This window comes from Pocillopora damicornis, chromosome 11 (genome assembly GCF_964200805.1).
Source record: "Pocillopora damicornis chromosome 11, jaPocDami1.2, whole genome shotgun sequence".
Classification (NCBI taxonomy): Eukaryota; Metazoa; Cnidaria; class Anthozoa; order Scleractinia; family Pocilloporidae; genus Pocillopora; species Pocillopora damicornis.
The window spans coordinates 17333229-17353876 of NC_142680.1; the positions used below are offsets into that span (position 1 = coordinate 17333229).

The following is a 20648-nucleotide window of genomic DNA, read 5'->3' on the forward strand; positions in this document are numbered from 1 at the left end:
TATTCGCCAAGGGAATGAAACACATTTCCGAGGTTCCCGTATGTTGTTCCTTCTCCTCCTCTGTCACCAATTTCTATCGCGATGGCAAGTGCTTTCTCGTGATACTCCTTAGCATTCTGATATTCGCCAAGGAAAAGAAACACATTTCCGAGGTTCCCGTATGTATTTTCTTCTCTTCCTCTGTCGCCAATTTCTATCGCGATGGCAAGTGCTTTCTCCTGATATTCTTTAGCAGTCTGATATTCGCCAAGGGAAAGAAACTCACTTCCGAGGTTCCTGTATGTTGTTCCTTCTCCTCCTCTGTCGCCAGTTTCTATCGCGATGGCAAGTGCTTTCTCGTAATATTCTTTAGCATTCTGATATTCGCCAAGGGAAAGAAACACAATTCCGAGGTTCCTGTATGTTTTTCCTTCTCCTCCTCTGTCGCCAGTTTCTATCGCGATGGCAAGTGCTTTCTCGTGACATTCTTTAGCATTTTGATATTCGCCAAGGAAAAGAAACACAATTCCGAGGTTCCTGTATGTTGTTCCTTCTCCTCTTCTGTTGCCAGTTTCTATCGCGATGGCAAGTGCTTTCTCGCGATATTCTTTAGCATTCTGATATTCGCCAAGGGAAAGAAACACACTTCCGAAGTTCCTGTATGTTCTTCCTTCTCCTCCTCTGTCGCCAGTTTCTATCGCGATGGCAAGTGCTTTCTCGTGACATTCTTTAGCATTTTGAAATTCGCCAAGGGAAAGAAGCACACTTCCGAGGTTCGCGTATGTTCTTCCTTCTTCTTCTCTGTCGCCAATTTCTATGGCGATGGCAAGTGCTTTCTCGTGATATTCTTTAGCATTCTGATATTCGCCAAGGGAAAGAAACACACTTCCGAGGTTCCTGTATGCTGTTCCTTCTCCTCCTCTGTCACTAATATCTATCGCGATGGCAAGTGCTTTCTTGTGATATTCTTTAGCATTCTGATATTCGCCAAGGGAAAGAAACACATTCCCGAGGTTCCCGTATCCATTTCCTTCTCCTCCTCTGTCCCCAATTTCTATCGTGATGGCAAGTGCTTTCTCGTGATATTCTTTAGCATTCTGATATTCGCCAATGGAATGAAACACACTTCCGAGGTTCCCGTATGTTGTTCCTTCTCCTCCTCTGTGGCCAATTTCTATCGCAATGGCAAGTGCTTTCTCGTGATATTCTTTAGCATTCTGATATTCGCCAAGGGAAAGAAACACATTTCCGAGGTTCCCGTATGTTGTTCCTTCTCCTCCTCTGTCACCAATTTCTATTGCGATGGCAAGTGCTTTCTCGTAATATTCTTTAGCATTCTGATATTCGACAAGGGAAAGAAACACGTTTCCGAGGTTCCCGTATGTTCTTCCTTCTCCTCCTCTGTGGCCAGTTTCTATCGTGATGGCAAGTGCTTTCTCGTGATATTCTTTGGCATTCTGATATTCGCCAAGGGAATCAAACACACTTCCGAGGCTCCCATATATTGTTTCTTCTCCTCCTCTGTCGCCAGTTTCTATGGCAATGGCAAGTGCTTTCTCGTAATATTCTTTAGCATTCTGATATTCGCCAATGGAAAAAAACACGTTTCCGAGGTTCCCGTATGTTCTTCCTTCTCCTCCTTTGTGGCCAGTTTCTATGGCGATGGCAAGTGCTTTCTCGTGAAAACTAAACCCTGCTCTGAGTTGATAATGTAAATTATTTTTAATTTCTATAGCCGATGTTTCGAGCGTTAGTCCTTTGTCAGAGCTGAAGGTACCTTTGCCGAGAAAATATCTAAAATAAATCAGTGTTCTAGGCAATAAATTAACGTTTCCAGGTGAGACAAGGCCTCTACAAGCTAGAAATCTGTTGCGTTCAAATAAATATCATTTTTTTCCGATGAACAGGTTATAACTCAGGATAGATGCCTACGAGGACGTTTTCTTCTCTTTATTTTTTGATGAAGCTACACAGTTTCAAAATCTATTTGGCTATTTCGGGATAATCTGCCACTTTAGAAACTTTGTTGTTTTACATCAAGGTAGTAAAAGCGACCTTTAGAAACTTACAAAAAATTTATTCTGCGCTATAAATTTAAGGTTTTCACAATATTTTTTTTATGTCTCCTGCTTGTGATAACAGATAGCAGCATTTTTATTATGTAAGAGCAAATTTAGGTTTGACTGATTCCTCTCCCTTTGAATAAGTTAAAAATTTATCACTAGGAAAACAACTTAGCCATGCTCTTTAATTCCCACACTGCGCTGACTTTAGCTCACCGCTGGTTATGAAAGAGCTTTGGGATCAATATCAGTATCTGGGCAACTGCCCACCTACCCCTCCCCTAACCCAACATTAACCCTAACTTGTTATCAATTGGATTTTGTTGTTGAGTTAGGGGAGGGGTGGGTGGGCAGTTACCCAGATATTGATATTGACCCGGGCTTTGTTTTACAAACTGAAGGCCTAACATTTGCTGAACCGTTAAACATGTTTGTGCCCTTCCTAGTGTCATGGGCGTTAGGTATCTTTTGCGCTTCTATCGAGCTTCATATATATATATATATATATATATATATATAACTAACTGCATATATATATATATATATATATATATAATATATATATATATATATATACAACCTGCATTCGATCTATAATGGTAATAGGACTGAGTGGAGTCCAACTGACTGAGTGGATAAACGCGAAGTGGGAGTCCGATTCGTCAATCAAAACAATGACAAAAGTTGAGTTTGAAACTTGACATAGGTTATACACTTTCATTAGCCTAAAAAACAACAACAACAGGGCGCAGTTGAATTTTAACTAGGCGAAATGTGCGGCAACAGCGCGCGCACATGACGTTAATTTGTCTTACTACACTGTCCAAATACAAGCACGGCACGTTCACTGTCCTGTTAGTGCTCAAATTGGGCTGGTGATAACCAATCACGTTCGAGGTTTATAGTTTTGATTATGTTTGTCAATCCACCACAGAAACAGTCGTCGCGAACGTTTATTTTAATAACTCAGTCTTGCTCAAGTAACAACAACACACTTAACTGACTAATAAACAATTCTTGAAAATCAAAAGCAAGAAACGAATGTTCACAAGCCAGATCAGTTCAACAAAAAGTTTTTGAAAGCCTCTTACTTCTCCAATCTAGTATAAGAAAAACAAATTCACTAACAACAACATGACTAAGAGGATATTAGTCACTAGCTGATGTTTACAATATCTGTCGTAGTCTTATCAGGAAGAGAAAATTGACAACGATGCCTTTAATTTTCGAACACAAAAACTTCCATTTCATTCACAGCGAAGTTTTGACTTCCTGTTAAAAAAAGGTTACCATTCTGACCTGCTGGGCACTGGTATGTATTTCCAAGGTTAACGGAGCAGTTGGAGGAATTTGGACTATTTGGAACGCAAAGATCATGTCCACCTCCAAATACTGGACCATAGCTACTGTAGCAGTAGATGGCATTTCCTTCCTTACCATCTATCAAAGGCATCTTTGTTGGTGGCAAGCCACTGGCATTGACAAGGCTGAACAGGAAAGAACCTGGTGCTCTTTTGTACGATGCAGTATCTGATAAAAGATATTTACTGAGTTACATTGGTTGAATAACAATTCTCGGTAGCAAATAGGGACAAAACCAGGACAAGAAATTGTCACAGCAATAATTAACGCCTGTGGTTGTAGCTTGAGCTATTATTTCCATTTCAGTGCATCACGACCTCTAAAAAATCACACTGCCCTTACCTTACTCTGAGATGAGAGAGAAGTTCACCTCCTTAAAATAAAGTAGACTTAGTGTTCAGCTCTAGAAAGATTTTTCTCATCGAAGACTGGTTTGACTATGCAATGGTAACAGCTAATTTAAAATATACCAAAAAAAAACAACAATAACAACCCTGTCATGAGATCGAAGTCCCTCTCAAACGAAAAAAAACCCACACACAAAAAACAACAAAACAAAACAAAGTTAACGAAGAAGACAAAAAAACAAAGCAAACATAAAAACAAAATAAAAATGCTGCTACAACAACAGCAAAGACATCAATGCATTATTCATGGTATTAGGGAGTCCTACAAAACCAGACATTTTCATTGAACTGTCAGTCAATAGGGTTTATCACTCAGATATGTAAGCAAGCTGACTCACCGTACAAGAAAGGAGGGGGGAGGGGGGCGGTTGGCTGAATCTTCCATTAGTCCTTAATGAAGTTGTTAAAGCAGAAAGATTACTAAAAGGTTCTTAAGATCAGGTTTGGGCTGTATGCCAGGAAGCTCTTATTTGGGAGTTTTTTGTAGAACTAGATCGATTGTAAAGGTATCACTTTCTGATCGATTTAAGTTTTTTTGGTATTTTGGCAAAATCATCATTACATTTCCCCAAAATGAAAAGAAGAAAAAGATAGAAATTCACAAGCATAAGACTTCTTGCTCCTGTAATTAACTTGTAAATGGAAAGTAAACAGCAAATTTGAGAGCAAAATATTAGGACGGGATATTTTATCATGGGGGGGGGGAGTAAAGGAGTTTGATTCAATGGGGCTGACAGAAAGGTCTCTTACTTGGCGATTGCCATGGGTGCTCAGTATATCCTCCAAATATGTAGTTTCCATACTTGATCACTGTAACTGTTGGTCCTTTGTTATCGCAACAGGAGTGGAAGGTAGAGGCGGCCCATCCGTTGCGAGAAGCTCGGTATAACAACACGTAATCGTCGCCTAAGCTTTCGCGTGTGTCCTTCAACCAATCTACCAGGGTTTCACGCTGTTCTGAGGAGAGAATTGCAGAATCTTTAAACGGATTTGCTTTCAAATCATCGAGTATCCCATCGATTTGATAGAATTCTGCCTCGTTTAACAACTCATTGCGAACGACTTTATCGTCCGGTAAGACGAGTTTCCCAGTGCGAAGGTAATTTAAGATATGTCGGAAGTGTGTTCCATCTCGGTCGATGAAGTAAGATCCATCCTCGCCTGGTTTTGTGTCAAATCTGCCTGAAAACATGGCATGAAACATGGAACCTGTGAAAACAAGATGAAAAAACCTCCTTTTAATACCTAAATCCTTTTTTTAAAATATAATCAACTTCATTTACCCAGTTTGGCGGTTGGCATCGTACATCACATGGCAAACTATTGTATGCCATATCAAAATTGTTTTCATCGTGATGTAGTGAGTTAACTAGAAGTAATGGCGGATTATTTAGGACTGCGTTCCACATGCCTGTACGTTTTTAAACAAGCGTAAAGACGCAGGTAAAAGCTCAGAAATCGGCATGCAAAACGGAAGTACCGTTCCGAACAATGGACTTTAAAATCGAATTCTCTCAACTACTAAAACAGCTGCGGACGCAAGTAGGATTTAAATTTGTGGATAAACAATTGAGTGGAAGAAAACTTTGTACAGTTTATCAACCAGCTAGATCTCAGTCCTTAGTTCAAAATTGAAAACTTGCTTCAAAGTACCTGGATCTTTAGTCATAGTCGCCAAACTTGTGGAGAAAAAATGGCCTCCGACGTTGAGTTTCAGCATGGTCGAGAAATGAACATTCTCGAGCTTCTTTGCCACCTCGTCAAACGCATTTCTTTCCTTGCGAAGCTTGTTTGTCTCACGCTTCAGAATGTCGAAAGCGTCTTTAATGTGTTTATTTACTTCATCTAAGGCTTCAAAGTCGGGTAAATCTTTCTCTGAGTTACGCTTCGACGACATCTTAATCCAAGTGAGTCAAACAAAAGGACAGGTACCGAAATTTTTTTTTTCTTTTTTTTTTTTTTTTCCGAGAAGCGCGAGATATTTTTTTCTATTCTCAGAATCCGATTTCTTGGAAATTTATGGGTGTATAAATTTCATCATGTATTAATTACTTGGAAAACGCTAATTAGCAAAAACTGTGTTTATATAGTTACACAATTTTAAGCTGAACACTACTAACTATGCAAGAAACCCACTATAGAATGAAATAGATAAAATCAAACAAAATGCACAGAGGAGACAATAACAGTTAAGGATGCTCCAAAGGGTTTTTAAAAATTTCGGCGTGCGCGTCAGTGCAACGAATTTTCTAAAAAAATTTAATATTTTCGCTTTTCAAGGTCACTAAAAGCCATTTAAAGGCTCTGAGCAAAGTTCGGACTATCGCCTGCTGTAGTAAATATCACCGAAATGATTTTCATCAATAAGCTAAGACTCCACGAAGGGAGGCGCTCGCCATCGATAATTTGGCTTTTAATTTGTTTCCATGAAATCTTTGAAAATTTCCATAATTTGTAAATATCGTCCTGCCGATCATTTAAAAGCCGAATAGAAAAATAGGTTTAAAAAGGCAGTTTCCTCGCTATTTGAAATTTTATAACTTGGTCGTATTTTTTTATTAACAGGCACTAGAAAGGGCACAAATATGGTTGATGGTCCATTAAACCTTAGGAAATTCCACCTAAGGAAACGCGATAAATCTCACTTGAAAGATCCCTATTTTCTTTGTCTTTACGTAATGGAATGAACTTTCGCCAAGATCGGTATCTAAGCTTGCGTAGACTTTCGAATCTGTCGCCTTTTGGCAATCTTTCCCACGGTGTTTCCTTTTCGGTTGATCTCTTTTTCAAGCGCACAAGGCCTATGAATATTACGGATGCAGTTACTTGAAACCCTAGATTCCATCACATAAAAAAAAAATGTGTTGTGTTAAACTGTTCTCAACACACTTTTTCAGATAACAATCGTGCGATCTTATCGAGCCGCCATGTTTGTTTTGCATGTTGACACTTTTAAAGCTTGTGCTATGTTCCCACCCAGATCTCGCGCGGTCAAAAAATCTTACGGAGCCCCCTTAAGGTAGGGCATGACGAGGAAAGCACTAAAATTGATGAAGAATTGTACAAGAGATAGAAACGATGTATTACTCTAAGCTTGAAAATTTGTGTTGTAGTTTTCTAATTTTACTGGATCGACAAAAGTAAGTATCCGCTGAAAAAAAAAACTGCGTAAATTTTTTAATTAAAAAAAATAATGAATCCCTTCTCGGAGCCGGCTTCTTGTAGCTTATATCAAGCGCTTGACCGATCTGATTAGTCATGGGTCAACGTCTAAAACACAAATGAATAGAGGGGTTCAGTCCTGAAGAAACTGTGGTGCTGCATCGGTGGGAGAGTATAGCAGGGTAATCCAGTTAATATTATCAACTGAGTTGATAGCGTAAATTGGCCACCCTAAAGATTTTAAAGCTGACGTCTCGAGCGTTAGCCCTCAGTTAGAGCGATTGGAGGAACTGTGAGTTGTCTGTGTGTGTTTATACGCAGGAAATAGAGCTACGCTATTAATGGTGTCTTCAAGACAGAACGGTTAAACCAAACCCAGCTCTGAGTTGATAATGCAAATTGTGATGAATTTCAAAAGCCGATGTTTCGAACGTTAGCCCTTTGTCAGAACTGAAGGTACCTTTGCCGAGAAGATATCTTAAAAAAACAGTGCTCTAGGCAATAAATCAACGTTTCCAGGTGAGATAAGGCCTCTACAAGAAAGCTGCTAAGTTCAAATAAATATCATTTTTGTCTGATGAACGGGTCATAACTCAGGATAGATGCCTACGAGGACGTTTTCTTCTCTTTATATTTTGATGAAGCTGCACAGTTTCAAAATCTATTTGGCTATTTCGGGATAATCTGCTCCTTTACAAACTTTGATGTTTTCACATCAAGGTAGTAAAAGCGACCTTTACAAACTTACAAAAAATTTATTCTGCGAAATAAATTTCAGGTTTTCACGATCTTCTTTTTTATGTCTCCTGCTTGTGATAGCAGATAGCAGCATTTTCATTATGTAAGACCAAATTTAGGTTTGACTGATTCCTCTCCCTTTGAATAAGTTGAAAATTTATTACTAGGAAACATCCTAACCATGCTCATAAATTCCCATACTGTCCTGACTTTAGCTCACCGCTGTTTATTAAAGAGCTTTGGGATCAATATCAGTATCTGGGCAACTGCCAACCTACCCCTCGCCTAACCCAACATTAACCCTAACTTGTTATCAATTGACTGTTGTTGAGTTAAGGGAAGGGTAGGTGGGCGGTTGCCCAGATACTGATATTGATCCAGGTTTTGTTTTACATATTGAACGCCTAACACTTGCTGAATCGTTAAACATATTTGTGCCCTTCCTAGTGTCATGGATGTTAGGTATCTTTTGCGCTTTTATTGAGCTTTATATACATATACAACCCGCATTCGGTTTATAATGGTAATAGGACTGAGTGGGGTCCAACTGACTGAGTGGATGAACGCGAAGAGGAAGCCAATCAAAACTATGACAAAATTTGAGTTTGAAACTTGTCATAGGTTATGCACTTTCATTAATCAAAACAAAAACAACAACAATAGGGCCCAGTTGAATTTTAACGAGGCGAAATGCGCGCAACAGTGCGCGCACATGAGGTTAATTTGTCCTGTTACACTGTCCAATTACAAGCATGGCGCGTTCACTGTCTTATTAGTGCTCAAATCAGGCTGGCGGTAACCATTCATTTTCGATAACTTTGTTATAGTTTTGATTATGTTTGTCAATCCAGCACAGAAACAGTCCTCGCAAACGTTTGTTTTAATAACTCGATCTTGTTCAAGTAACAACAACACACTTAAATGACTAGCAAACAATTCTTCAAAAAATCAAAAGCAAGAAACGATCCCTCACATGTCAGATCAGTTCAACAAAAAGGTTATAAAAGCCTCTTACTTCTCCAATCAAGTAACAAAAACAAATTTTACTAACAACAACATAACTAAGAGGAAACTAGTCTCTAGCTGATGTTTACAATATCTGCTGTGGTCTCATCAGGAAGAGAAAATTGACAACGATGCCTTTAATTTTCGAACACAAAAACTTCCATTTCATTCACAACGAAGTTTTGACTTCCTGTTAAGAAAAGGTTACCATTCTGACCTGCTGGGCACTGGTATGTATTTCCAAGGTTAACGGAGCAGTTGGAGGAATTTGGACTATTTGGAATGCAAAGATCATGTCCACCTCCAAATACTGGACCATAGCTACTGTAGCAGTAGATGGCATTTCCTTCCTTACCATCTATCAAAGGCATCTTTGTTGGTGGCAAGCCACTGGCATTGACAAGGCTGAACAGGAAAGAACCTGGTGCTCTTTTGTACGATGCAGTATCTGATAAAAGATATTTACTGAGTTACATTGGTTGAATAACAATTCTCAGTAGCAAATAGGGACAAAACCAGGACAAGAAATTGCCACAGCAATAATTAACGCCTGCGGCTGTAGCTTGAGCTATTATTTCCATTTCAGTGCATCACGACCTCTAAAAAATCACACTGCCCTTACCTTACTCTGAGATGAGAGAGAAGTTCACTTCCTTAAAATAAAGGAGACTTAGTGTTCAGCTCTAGAAAGATTTTTCTTATCGATGGTTTGACTATGCAATGGTAACAGCTAATTTAAAATATACCAAAAAAAAAAACAACAACAACAACCCTGTCATGAGATCGAAGTCCCTCTCAAGCGAAAAAAAAAACCCACACACAAAAAACGACAAAACAAAAAAAAGAAAAACTTAAAAAACAAACAAAACAAACAAACATAAAAACAAAATAAAAATGCAGCTACAACAACAGCAAAGACATCAATGCATTTTTCATGGTATTAGGGAGTCCTACAAAACCTGACATTTTCATTGAACTGCCATTCAAAAGGGTTTATCTTCCATTAGTCCTTAATGAAGTTGTTAAAGCAGAAAGATTACTAAAAGGTTCTTAAGATGAGGTTTGGGCTGTATGCCAGGAAGCTCTCATTTGGGAGTTTTTTGTAGAACTAGATCGATTGTAAAGGTATCACTTTCTGATCGATTTAAGTTTTTTTGGTATTTTGGCAAAATCATCATTACATTTCCCCAAAATGAAAAGAAGAAAAAGATAGAAATTCACAAGCATAAGACTTCTTGCTTCTGTAATTAACTTGTAAATGGAAAGCAAAAAGCAAATTTGAGAGCAAAATATTAGGATGGGATATTTTATCCTAAGGGGGTGGGGGAGGGGAGTAATGCAGTTTGATTCAGCGTTGCTGACAGAAAGGCCTCTTACTTGATGATTGCCATGGCTGCTCAGTATATCCTCCAAATATGTAATTTCCGCTCTTTATCACTGTAACTGTTGGTCCTTTGTTATCACAACAGGAGTGGAAGGTAGAGGCGGCCCATCCATTGCGAGAAGCTCGGTATAACAACACGTAATCGTCGCCTAAGCTTTCGCGAGTGTCTTTCAACCAGTCTACCAGGGTTTCGCGCTGTTCTGAAGAGAGAATTGCAGAATCTTTAAACGGACTTGCTTTCAACTCATCGAGTATGCCATCGATTTGATAGAATTCCGCCTCGCTTAACAACTCCTTGCGAACGACTTTATCGTCCGGTAGTACGAGTTTCCCAGTGCGAAGATAATTTAAGATATGTCGGAAGTGTGTTCCATCTCGATCGATGAAGTAAGATCCATCCTCGCCAGGTTTTGTGTCAAATCTGCCTGAAAACATGGCATGTAACATGGACCCTGTGAAAACAAGATGAACAAAACCTTTCTAATATACCTTAATCCTTTTTTTTTTTTCAAAAAGAATCAACTACACTTACCCAATTTGGCGTGTGGCATCGAACATCACGAAGCAAGCTGCATTCAACCGTATCAAAAATGTTTTTATATCATAGGTACTGAGATTTACCCACAAAAATCGTAGTGAATAAAATTCGTACTGATTCTAAATGTAGCCAGTCAGGAGTACGAACAACAAAATTTCACCGTGAAAAATTATCGTTCGTCCAATCAGCAACGCGAACGACAAAATTTCACTAATGATGAATGAACGTACCGAAGAGAACGTCATGCGAGAGCCGTTGCACAAAACCCGCGCGCTTTGAAAAATGGCCGAGGGAAGGTTCGCTTCTGTTTACTCAGTTGAAGAATTCATTTTAGAACACGAAAACAAAAATACCGCTCAAAAAACTGAAAGAGATTTAAGATTGCTTGAAAGATTTTTGAAAACGAAGGACGAAGACAGGAAAATTGAAGATATTCCAGCAGCTGAGTTGAATGAATTCATTAGCGAATTTATTATCTCCGTACGCACTAAAGATGGCAACGAGTACGAGTCGACTAGACATTGAACTTGATTGATATCTGATGAACACAGGTAAGCTTAAGTGTTATGAACTTTATGCACTTTTATTAACTTGTTGTTGAGAACTTTTTAAACTACTTTTTACGCTTTTCATCGCCCCATCTGTGCTATTTGTCTACCAAAGACAACACGAAAAAATCTCAGCACCAATGAAATAAACACATTACAGCATGGAAAATGCTTTGTACTCGTTGATACTACACAACTCGTGAATAAAAATCGTACGCGCGCATTTTCCATGAAGTAATCTCTATTTACTGTGGTGTATTCAGTTGACTAGAAGTAATGGCGGATTATTTAAGACTGCTTTCCACATGCCTGCTCGTTTTTAAACAAGCACAGAGACGCAGGTGTAATTTCAGAAGTCAGCCGCAAAACGTTAGTATCGTTTTGAACAATGGACTTAAAAATCGAATTCTCTCAACTACTTAAACAGCTGCGGATGCAAACAGAATTTGAATTTATGAATAAACTATTGAATGAAAGCGAACTTTGTACCGTGTATCAAAAAGCTAGATCTCAATTCTTAGTTGAAAATTCAAAACTCGCTTTAAAGTACCTGGATCTTTTGTCATTGTCGCCAAACTTGTGGAGAAAAAATGGCCTCCGACGTTGAGTTTCAGCATGGTCGAGAAATGAACATGCTCGAGCTTTTTTGCCACCTCGTCAAACGCATTTCTTTCCTTGCGAAGCTTGTTTGTCTCACGCTTCAGAATGTCGAAAGCGTCTTTGATGTGTTTATTCACTTCGTCTAAGGCTTCATCGTCGGGTAAATCTTTCTTTGAGTTACGCTTTGTCGACATCTTAATTCAAGTGGGTTATACAAAAGGACAGGTGACGAAATCAATGTTTTTCCTTAGAATCCCGAGATATAACGTCTATTCTTAGAATTTGCGTGTTGCTGTGATTCTCGGTAAGTTGATTTCTCGGAAATTTATGGGTGTATCAATTTCATCATGCATAAATTACTTCGAGTCACGCCATGCATAAAAATTAATTGTATATTGGAAAACGTTGATTATCAAGTAGTTCATTCCTATTATGAGTGGGCTTCGCGGTCAATTTTACCGCATCTCTTCCCCGTCGACACTTTTTCAGCGAAAATAATTCAAGCTTAAGTGCTCACAGCAAATCCCACAGAATATGCAAAATTTGTCTGTTGTTTATCTGTTTTAATTTCACCTCGCTGTCTGATTGTAAATTAATCTATTATATCACTTGTGGTAGAGAGAAAATTACTAATTCTATTAAAAACTATTCCTTAAAATGTGTCAAATTATAAACGGTTCCTGTCGTGACTTAAGACCGAGTCACGCAAAGCGTGACGCCTTCATGAAATAATCGTTTGCTTTTCCTCTAGACGTGAGCTTGGGCCACCTGTGCTTAAATTCAAAAAAACTATTCACATTCAATGGGATTAATCTACACTTAATCATCAACGTTATAATATTAATTTAAAACTTTCATCGTAATTGCACACATTGTTTCGTTCTATTGTCTGTTTTGTCCAATGAGCATTTGCCATACACTTTAAATTCAACTTTGTACTTTGTATAAATCAGAACAGATGACAGAAGAACTGTCGAAAGATGTTTTTAAAAGATGTAGAATATTTTCTTTAACTGTGATTCTATATTTCCACCGTTTCGCTAAACACTTTACACTATGCAAGAAACCCACTATCAGAATGAAATGGATAAATTCAAAAGAAATGCACAGAGGATAAAATAACAGTTGAGATAAGGCCTGACGAGTAAATAAATAAAAATAATGTAGAGTTGTACAAAAGATAGAAAGGATGTAATACTCTAAGTATGACATTTTTGTGGTTTTGATAGTTCTCTGATTTTCCTGGATCGACGAAAGAACGTATCCTCAGAAAAATATTTCGTAAATTGATAAGCCACAAAACCATATCACTTCCGGTCCTGAAATGAGAAAATATCAACATCGTACCCAGGATTTTATCGGTCTATTTCTTTTATTTATTTATTTATTTTTTTTTTTTTAAGATGGCGGCCAGCCGGTTGGAAATATAACAGTGTTTCTGAAGAGTGGCTCCAAAAAGGTTACTCAAGGCTAATGAGGAAGACTCTGATTGATCCTCATAATGAAATTGATGAAGAAGGCCCAAAATCATATTAAAAGTTTTCCACTGATCATAAGATACCGATTTACGATAGAAGTGGCGATTTTAGGAACCGGGCTGGCTCTTGATTTAATGGTTACCAGGTGACTGCGGATTACAAATACACCACGTTATCTCACTACAGAACCAAGACGACAGGAACAACGCTTAATTTTAAAGGGGAACAGAAACTTAGAAGATGATTACGGTTCTTTTTTCCTTTTTTTTTTTCCTTTTTTTTAATATCACCACGCATAGGTACAAAACATGACATTCCTTTAAGCTCTAAAGAGTATCAACCTCAGAAAATCTTAAAAAAACTTGGCACCCCCATAAATTTACATAAGAACTGAAGCTAGTTTAAAAACCTTATTCACCCTCCCCCCCTTCCCTACACAACACCTTAATAAAACAAACTGCCCCTGCCTGCCCCCACTGCCTACCTGTCGAATACAAATTAAGGCTTCCTTTTCTTTACGAACGTTACTTATCTCGCGCCTCAAGATACTCAATGTATCAGTAATGTGCTTGTTTACTTCGTCTAGGGCTACGTCGTTCGGCAAATCTTTCTTTGAACTGCGAGAGAAAGACATCTCAGACTCTTTCGCATCGTTTTGCGAGTCACTTTTCTTCGAAATGCTGGAGGGAAACATTTCAACTTTCTCCAACAAGCCGTCGACCAGTACGAAATGCAAAGAGTTCCAGGATTTAACAAAGGCTTCTATGTCTTCATATTTCTCGGAAATTGCACGAGGTTTTGATTAATTCTCGGTATTTCGATTTCTCAGAAACAACTGGTGACTCACCATTGAAAGGAACCGAGGGAAGGTCCACGCAAACCCGACACTAATCGTGTCACGTGACGTCACTCTAAGCTATGCAGAATTATATAACTCGATGATACATTTTGCGAAGTGGAACGTGTTAGCGTGAAAGTTTATCGAGATAAACAACAACATTGAAGTGAATTCATTTTCCATTTTTCGGGTAAATTTGCAATTCAGCGTCCGAGTTCAAATAAATACTTTAGTTTGCTCCAAGAATATAGGAAAAGATTACGAGCGGACGATGTTCGGTTAGCATTGCGCTTACCAAACTAGATTTCATAGCATCGCGGCACTGTTCGCAAAGAGACCGAAAGTTGAAGGTGGACGATCCTCTGGCCCAAGTTCATTAAGATAGTGCACCTGGTCTTCTATGAGAGCTTTACCAGGCAGCACAAATAATATAGTCAATGGTTTTTTTTTAGAGAAGAAAGCCGATGAATTACTGGCGCTGCTTGATATATTAAAGATTCTCCAAAGCCATTTGGAAACGAAAGAGACACATCGTTACCTTCAAAAAAGATATCGATGGCTTTCCGCTGTTCTTCTTGAAATTTTTCCATCCAAGAGTCACACAAACTACCTTAAAACCTCGTCATAGATCGCTTTTGTCTAAAAAGTTGACCATGCAAGCTTTTGTGTACCATCTTGTTCGTTAGAGTGAAAAATAAACTACCAACCCTAGACAATCAGAATTCACAAAAGAACCGGCAAAAGGGGTTAACCAATAAAAAGCGGCCATGTATTTTCTTGCAAAAGAGTAACGCCACGAAAAACGATTGGTGCCAGTTTTGCGCGGATGTTCCCTTGCTTCCATTTCACCTTGGGGTGGGGGGGGGGGAGGGGGAGGGTACGGTTAGACGTGGGCTACTGGATGTTTAGTCATGCTGTGAAATGAGAATCCATAAGTGTTTTATCGTCCACTTCATTTCGCATGCTACTTTATTATACAAGCCTTTGAAACAGTCAAAAGACACGAAAGATTGGTTTGAAGCATCCCTGAGCGTCCAGAGGTATCGATAAGATTTACGAAAATTAGTTATTGTGTGAACTTTTTTCAAAAAAAATTAATAAATCCCTCTTCAGAGCCAGCTTCCTGGGGCTTATATTACGCGCTTGACCGCCTTTGCCGGTTTTTTTCAAGACTTAGTGCGACGAGAATAGTCATGGGTTAACGTCCACAAGACAAATGAATAGAGGGGGAAAATTTCTAAAGAAATTGCTGCGTCGGTAGGAGAGTATAACAGGGTAATTTAGTATTATCAACTGAGTTGATAACGTAAATTGGCCACCGTGGAGAGTTTAAAAGCTAACGTTTCGATCGTCAGCCCTTCGTCAGAGTGATTGGAGGAATTGTGGGTTGGGTGTTTGCTTATGTGCAGAAAATAAGCTACGCTAGTGGTGGGAATATGGTGTCTTCGAGACGGAACGGTTAAACCAAATTCTGCCTTAGGTAATGGGGTTAAATTTCTAAAGAAACTGTATCGCGGCGTTGGTGAGGGTATCTTTGCCGAGAAAATTTCTAAAATAAATCAGTGTTCTAAGTAATAAATTAACATTTCCATGCAGGAGAGACAAGGCTTCTACAAGGAAACTATTGCGTTCAAATGAATATAATTTGTCTGATGAGCAGGTCATAACTCAGGATAGATGCCTACGAGGAAATTTTCTTCTCTTTATGTTATGATGAAGCTACACAGTTTAAACTTTTTTTTCTATTTCGGGATAATGCGCCTTTTTAGCACTTTGTTGTTTTACATCAAGGTAGTAAAAGCGACTTTCTAGGAAACCAGAAACTTACAACATTTTCTTCGGCAAAAAAAGTTTAAGGTTCTCGCAATTGTTTTGTCTGCTACTTGTGATATCTGATAGCAGCCTTTTTATTGTGTCATTTAGGTTTGACCGATACCTCTTCCTTTGCTTAAGTTGGAAATTTCTCACAAGTAAACAACTTAGCCATGCTCATAAATTCCCACTCTGCGCTGACTCTGGCCCATTACCTCCCACACCCTCCTCTTCCTCAATGAAAAGAAACATCACTTACGCACCTATTCCATTAGCCTGTTCCAGGCATCCTATTGGTAAAATGGAGCTACGATGGGAGGGAGGTCTGGGTCGTGTCGTTCGTTCTTTACCCGACCCGTTCCAGATCTCCCTCGTTTTACCACTCCTCCGCTACTATTTCGCCGTTTACCAAAGCACTTTGTTTTATTGACTGAACTCCTGTGTTAAGAACCTCTTGCGCTTTTATCGTGCTTTTTATATGAACAACCTGTATTTGATTTATAATGGTAATAGGACTGAGTGGAGTTCAATTGGGTCTGTAACCATACGAGTTATTGACAAAATGGTGGTAGTCCGATATGTTTGTATATGACGAGTATGATAACATATAGAATTGGGCGACACGAAGTCTTGTTACCAATTAATCAAAACTATGACAAAATTTGAGAAAGGAACTAGACATTGGTTATCTGTTTCATTAAAAAAAAATAGTTTAACTCGGCGAAATGTGCGACAGCAGCGCGCGCACATGACGCGCACTGTCCACTAGCACAGGCATGACGTCAAATTATCCCAGTACACTGTCCAATTACAAGCATGATGCGTACACTATCCTGTTAGTGCTCAAATTGGACTGGTGATAACCAATCATGTTCAAAAATGTTGTTATAGTTTTGATTATGCTTGTTAATTCACCACCCGGTTAATATCTTCACGGATCTCCAGTCAGAGAGAGTCTTCGCAAATGTAAGTTTTAATAACTTAGTCTTGTTCAAGAAGCAACAACTCACTTAAATGACTCATAAACAATTCTTGAAAATCAAAAGCATGAAACATATATATACATATATATATATATATATATATATATATATATATATATATATATATATATACACAACCCGCTTTCGATTTATAATGGTAGTAGGACTGAGTGAGTCCAACTGACTGAGTGGACGAACGCGAAGTGGGAGTCCGATTTGTCAGTCAAAACTATGACAAAATTTGAGAAAGAAAATAGAAATCGGTGACACGCTTTCATTGACAAAAAAAAACCGGGCCCAGTTGTATAAAGGGCAGATAACACTATCCAACCGACAAATCGCTATCCAGTGGATAAGTGATTGCGAGACGTTTGGTGTTCTCCACTGGATAGAGATTTATCCAGTGGATAGCGTTATCTTACCCTTTGAAAAACTGAGGCCAGAATTTCAGAGGCACGACGTTAAATTACAAGCAGGTGGTCAAATAAGGCTGGTGATAACCGATTATGTTCAAAACATTTTGTTATAGTTTTGATTACGTTTGTTAATCCACTACTTTCCGGGTTAATATCTTCACGGATCTCCAGTCAGCAACAGTTTCCACAAACGTTTGTTTTAATAACTCAATCTTGTTAAAGTAACAACAACACAGTTAAATGGTTAATAAACAATTCTTGAAAACTAAAAATGAGAAACGATCGTTCACAAACCAGATCAGTTCAACAAAAAAGTTTTAAAAGCCTCATATCTCCATTCATGTATCGGAAACAGAACTCTCCAACTACAACATGACTGAGAGGAAACTAGTCACTGGCAAACGTTTGCAGAATCAGTTGCAATCTCATCAGGAAGGGAAAAAATGACAACAATGCCTTTAATTTTCGAACACAAACAATTCCATTTCGTTCACATGAAAGTTTTGATTTCCTGTTAAAAACGTAGTACCATTCTGACCAACTGGACACTGGTAATTGTTGTTGAGGTTTACAGTGCACAGGTTAGAATTTGGAGAGTTTGTAATGCAAAGATCGTTACCTCCAAATGTTGGACCATTGTTACTGTAGCAGGAGATGGCTTTTTCTTCCTTTCCTTCTATCAAAGGCAACTTTGTTGGTGGCAAGCCACTAGCATTGACAAGGCTGAACAGGAAAGAACCTGGTGCTCTTTTGTACAGTACAGTACCTGATAAAAAAATATTTACTAAGTTAGATTGGTTGTACGACAATTATCGATAGCAAATAGGGACAAAACAAGGACAAGAAATTGTCACAGCAATAGTTAATGTCTGTACTTGTGGCTAGAACTGTCATTTTCATGTCAGCGCATCACGACCTCTAAAAAAATCACTCTGACCTTAGCTTACTATGGTATGAGACAGAAGTTCACTACCTTGAAATAAAGGAGGCTTAGTAGTTAACTTTTTAAAGATTCATTTTAACACCTAGATAAAAATATACCAAAAACATCCTGTGATAAGACAAAAGTCCCTCTCAAACGAAAAACAAACAACAAAAAAACAAAACAGGAAAACAAAGAAAAAAAACACAAAACAAAACAAAAACAAAACAAGCAAACAAAAATAAGATAGCAACAACAACAAAAACAGCAATGCATTATTCATGATATAAGGGGGTCCTTTAAAACCTTATATTTTCATTGAACTGTCAGTAAAAAGGGTTTATTCCTCAGAAATGTGAGCAAGCTGACAACTCTTTTATCACTGTGCTAGATAGGAGGGGGAGTGGTTTATTGAAACTGCTATTAGTTTTTCATTAATTTGTGAAAGGAGAAAGCTTACTAAAAGATTCTTAAGATGGTTTGTGCTGTATGCCAGGAAGCTCTCATTTGGCAGTTTTTTGTAGAGCTAAATCGATTGTAAAGGTATCACTTTCTGACCGATTTAAGTTCTTTTCGTATTTTGGCAGAATCATTGTTACATCTCCCCAAAAAGAAAACAAGAAAAATATAGAAATTCCCAAACAAAAGACTTCTTGCTTCTGTAATTAAATTGTAAAGGGAAAGTAAACAACAACTTTGAGAGCAAAATATTAGGATGAGATATTTTATCATGGGGAGGTGGGGGGAGGGGGAAGGGGGATAAAGGAAGAAAGGTCTCTTACTTGACGATTGCCATGCCTGCTCAGTATATCCTCCAAATATGTAATTTCCGCTCTTAATCACTGTAACTGTTGGTCCTTTGTTATCACAACGGGAGTGAAAGTTAGAGGCGGTCCATCCATCGCGAGAAGCTCGGTATAACAACACGTAATCGTCGCTTAAGCTTTCGCGAGTGTGCTTCAACCAGTCTACCAAGGTTTCGCGCTGTTCTGAAGAGAGAATTGCAGAATCTTTAAACGGTTTTGCTTTCAACTCATCGAGTATCCCATCGATTTGATAGAATTCTGCCTCGTTTAACAACTCCTTGCGAACGACTTTATCGTCCGGTAAGACGAGTTTCCCAGTACGAAGATAATTTAAGATATGTCGGAAGTGTGTTCCATCTCGATCGATGAAGTAAGATCCATCATCACCAGGTTTTGTGTCAAATCTGCCTGAAAACATGGCATGTAACATGGAACCTGTGAAAACAAAATTAACAAAACCCTTTTAATACCTAAATCCTATTTTTTCAAAAAGAATCAACTTCATTTACCCAATTTGGCCAAATTCGATGGCGGGTGGCATCAAACATCACAAAGCATTCAACCATATCAAAAATGTCTTTTAGCGTGATGTATTCAATTAATTACTGAAAATAATGGCGGATTATTTAAGATTGCGTTCCACGTGTCTGTTCGTTTTAAGAAAAGTGTAGAGACGCAGGTGTAAGCTCTTTTAATAGCAGAAGTCAGCCTTCAAAACGTAAGAATTGTTTTTCTCAACTAATAAAACAGCTTCGAACGCAAACAGGATTTGAATTAATGGATAAACAATTGAATGGAAGCGAACGTTGTTCAGTATATCAGACAGCTAGATCTCAGTCCTTAGTTCAAAATTCAAAACTTGCTTCAAAGTACCTGGATCTTTAGTCATAGTCGCCAAACTTGTGGAGAAAAAATGGCCTCCGACGTTGAGTTTCAGCATGGTCGAGAAATGAACATGCTCGAGCTTCTTTGCCACCTCGTCAAACGCATTTCTTTCCTTGCGAAGCTTGTTCGTCTCACGCTTCAGAATGTCGAAAGCGTCTTTGATGTGTTTATTTACTTCGTCTAAGGCTTCATCGTCGGGTAATTCTTTCTTTGGGATACGCTTCGAAGACATCTTAATTCAAGTGGGTTATACAAAAGGACAGGAATCGAAATCAAACTTTTTTCCGAGAAGTCCGAGATAATTCGTCTAATCTGAGAATTTCCGTGCTGCTTTGATCCTCGGTATGTTGACTTCTCGGAAATTTATGGGTGAATCAATTTAATCATGCATAAATGTCAAGTCGTCACGCCATGCATGAAAATTAATTAGATATTGGAAAACGTTAATCATCAATAACTGTGATTCTATATTTACACCATTTAGCTGAACACCACTGACTTTGCAAGAAACCCGCTATTAGAATGAAATCGCTAAATTCAACCAAATGCAAAGAGGAGAAAATAACATTTAAAATTAATGCCTGACGAGGAGATGAATGAAAATAATATAGAACTTTACAAAAGATAGAAAGGATGTATGAAAATGTTATGGTTTTGATAGTTCTCTGATTTTCCTGGATCGACAAAGGCAAGTATCCGCAGCAAAAAATTTCTTAAAATAA

General features: G+C 38.3%; 3 protein-coding genes across 4 annotated transcripts; all 3 read right to left on the bottom strand.

Moving 5' to 3' along the window:
- Positions 1 to 2985: 2985 nt before the first annotated feature.
- On the bottom strand, positions 2986 to 6157 carry LOC113668920 (uncharacterized). 2 transcript variants are annotated; one of them, XM_089186526.1, is made up of 3 exons: positions 5465 to 6157; positions 4562 to 4993; positions 2986 to 3572 (listed from the first exon to the last, which is right to left on the bottom strand). In XM_089186526.1, the coding sequence occupies exons 1-3, from the start codon at positions 5706 to 5708 to the stop codon at positions 3262 to 3264; spliced, it is 987 nt and encodes a 328-aa protein (XP_089042652.1). In that variant the 5' UTR covers positions 5709 to 6157; the 3' UTR covers positions 2986 to 3261. The 2 variants fall into 2 exon arrangements, with proteins under 2 accessions (XP_089042652.1, XP_089042651.1); XM_089186525.1 differs by having other exon boundaries at positions 4562 to 5020; positions 5465 to 6143.
- Positions 6158 to 8575: 2418 nt separating this feature from the next.
- LOC113668955 (uncharacterized) lies at positions 8576 to 12145 on the bottom strand. The gene is made up of 3 exons (XM_089186523.1): positions 11737 to 12145; positions 10094 to 10552; positions 8576 to 9164 (listed from the first exon to the last, which is right to left on the bottom strand). Exons 1-3 carry the CDS (start codon positions 11978 to 11980, stop codon positions 8854 to 8856), a joined length of 1014 nt encoding a protein of 337 aa, XP_089042649.1. The 5' UTR covers positions 11981 to 12145; the 3' UTR covers positions 8576 to 8853.
- Positions 12146 to 17494: 5349 nt separating this feature from the next.
- LOC149037876 (uncharacterized) lies at positions 17495 to 20297 on the bottom strand. Its single transcript, XM_089186528.1, has 3 exons — positions 19915 to 20297; positions 19018 to 19476; positions 17495 to 18079 (listed from the first exon to the last, which is right to left on the bottom strand). Exons 1-3 carry the CDS (start codon positions 20156 to 20158, stop codon positions 17772 to 17774), a joined length of 1011 nt encoding a protein of 336 aa, XP_089042654.1. The 5' UTR covers positions 20159 to 20297; the 3' UTR covers positions 17495 to 17771.
- Positions 20298 to 20648: the final 351 nt, after the last annotated feature.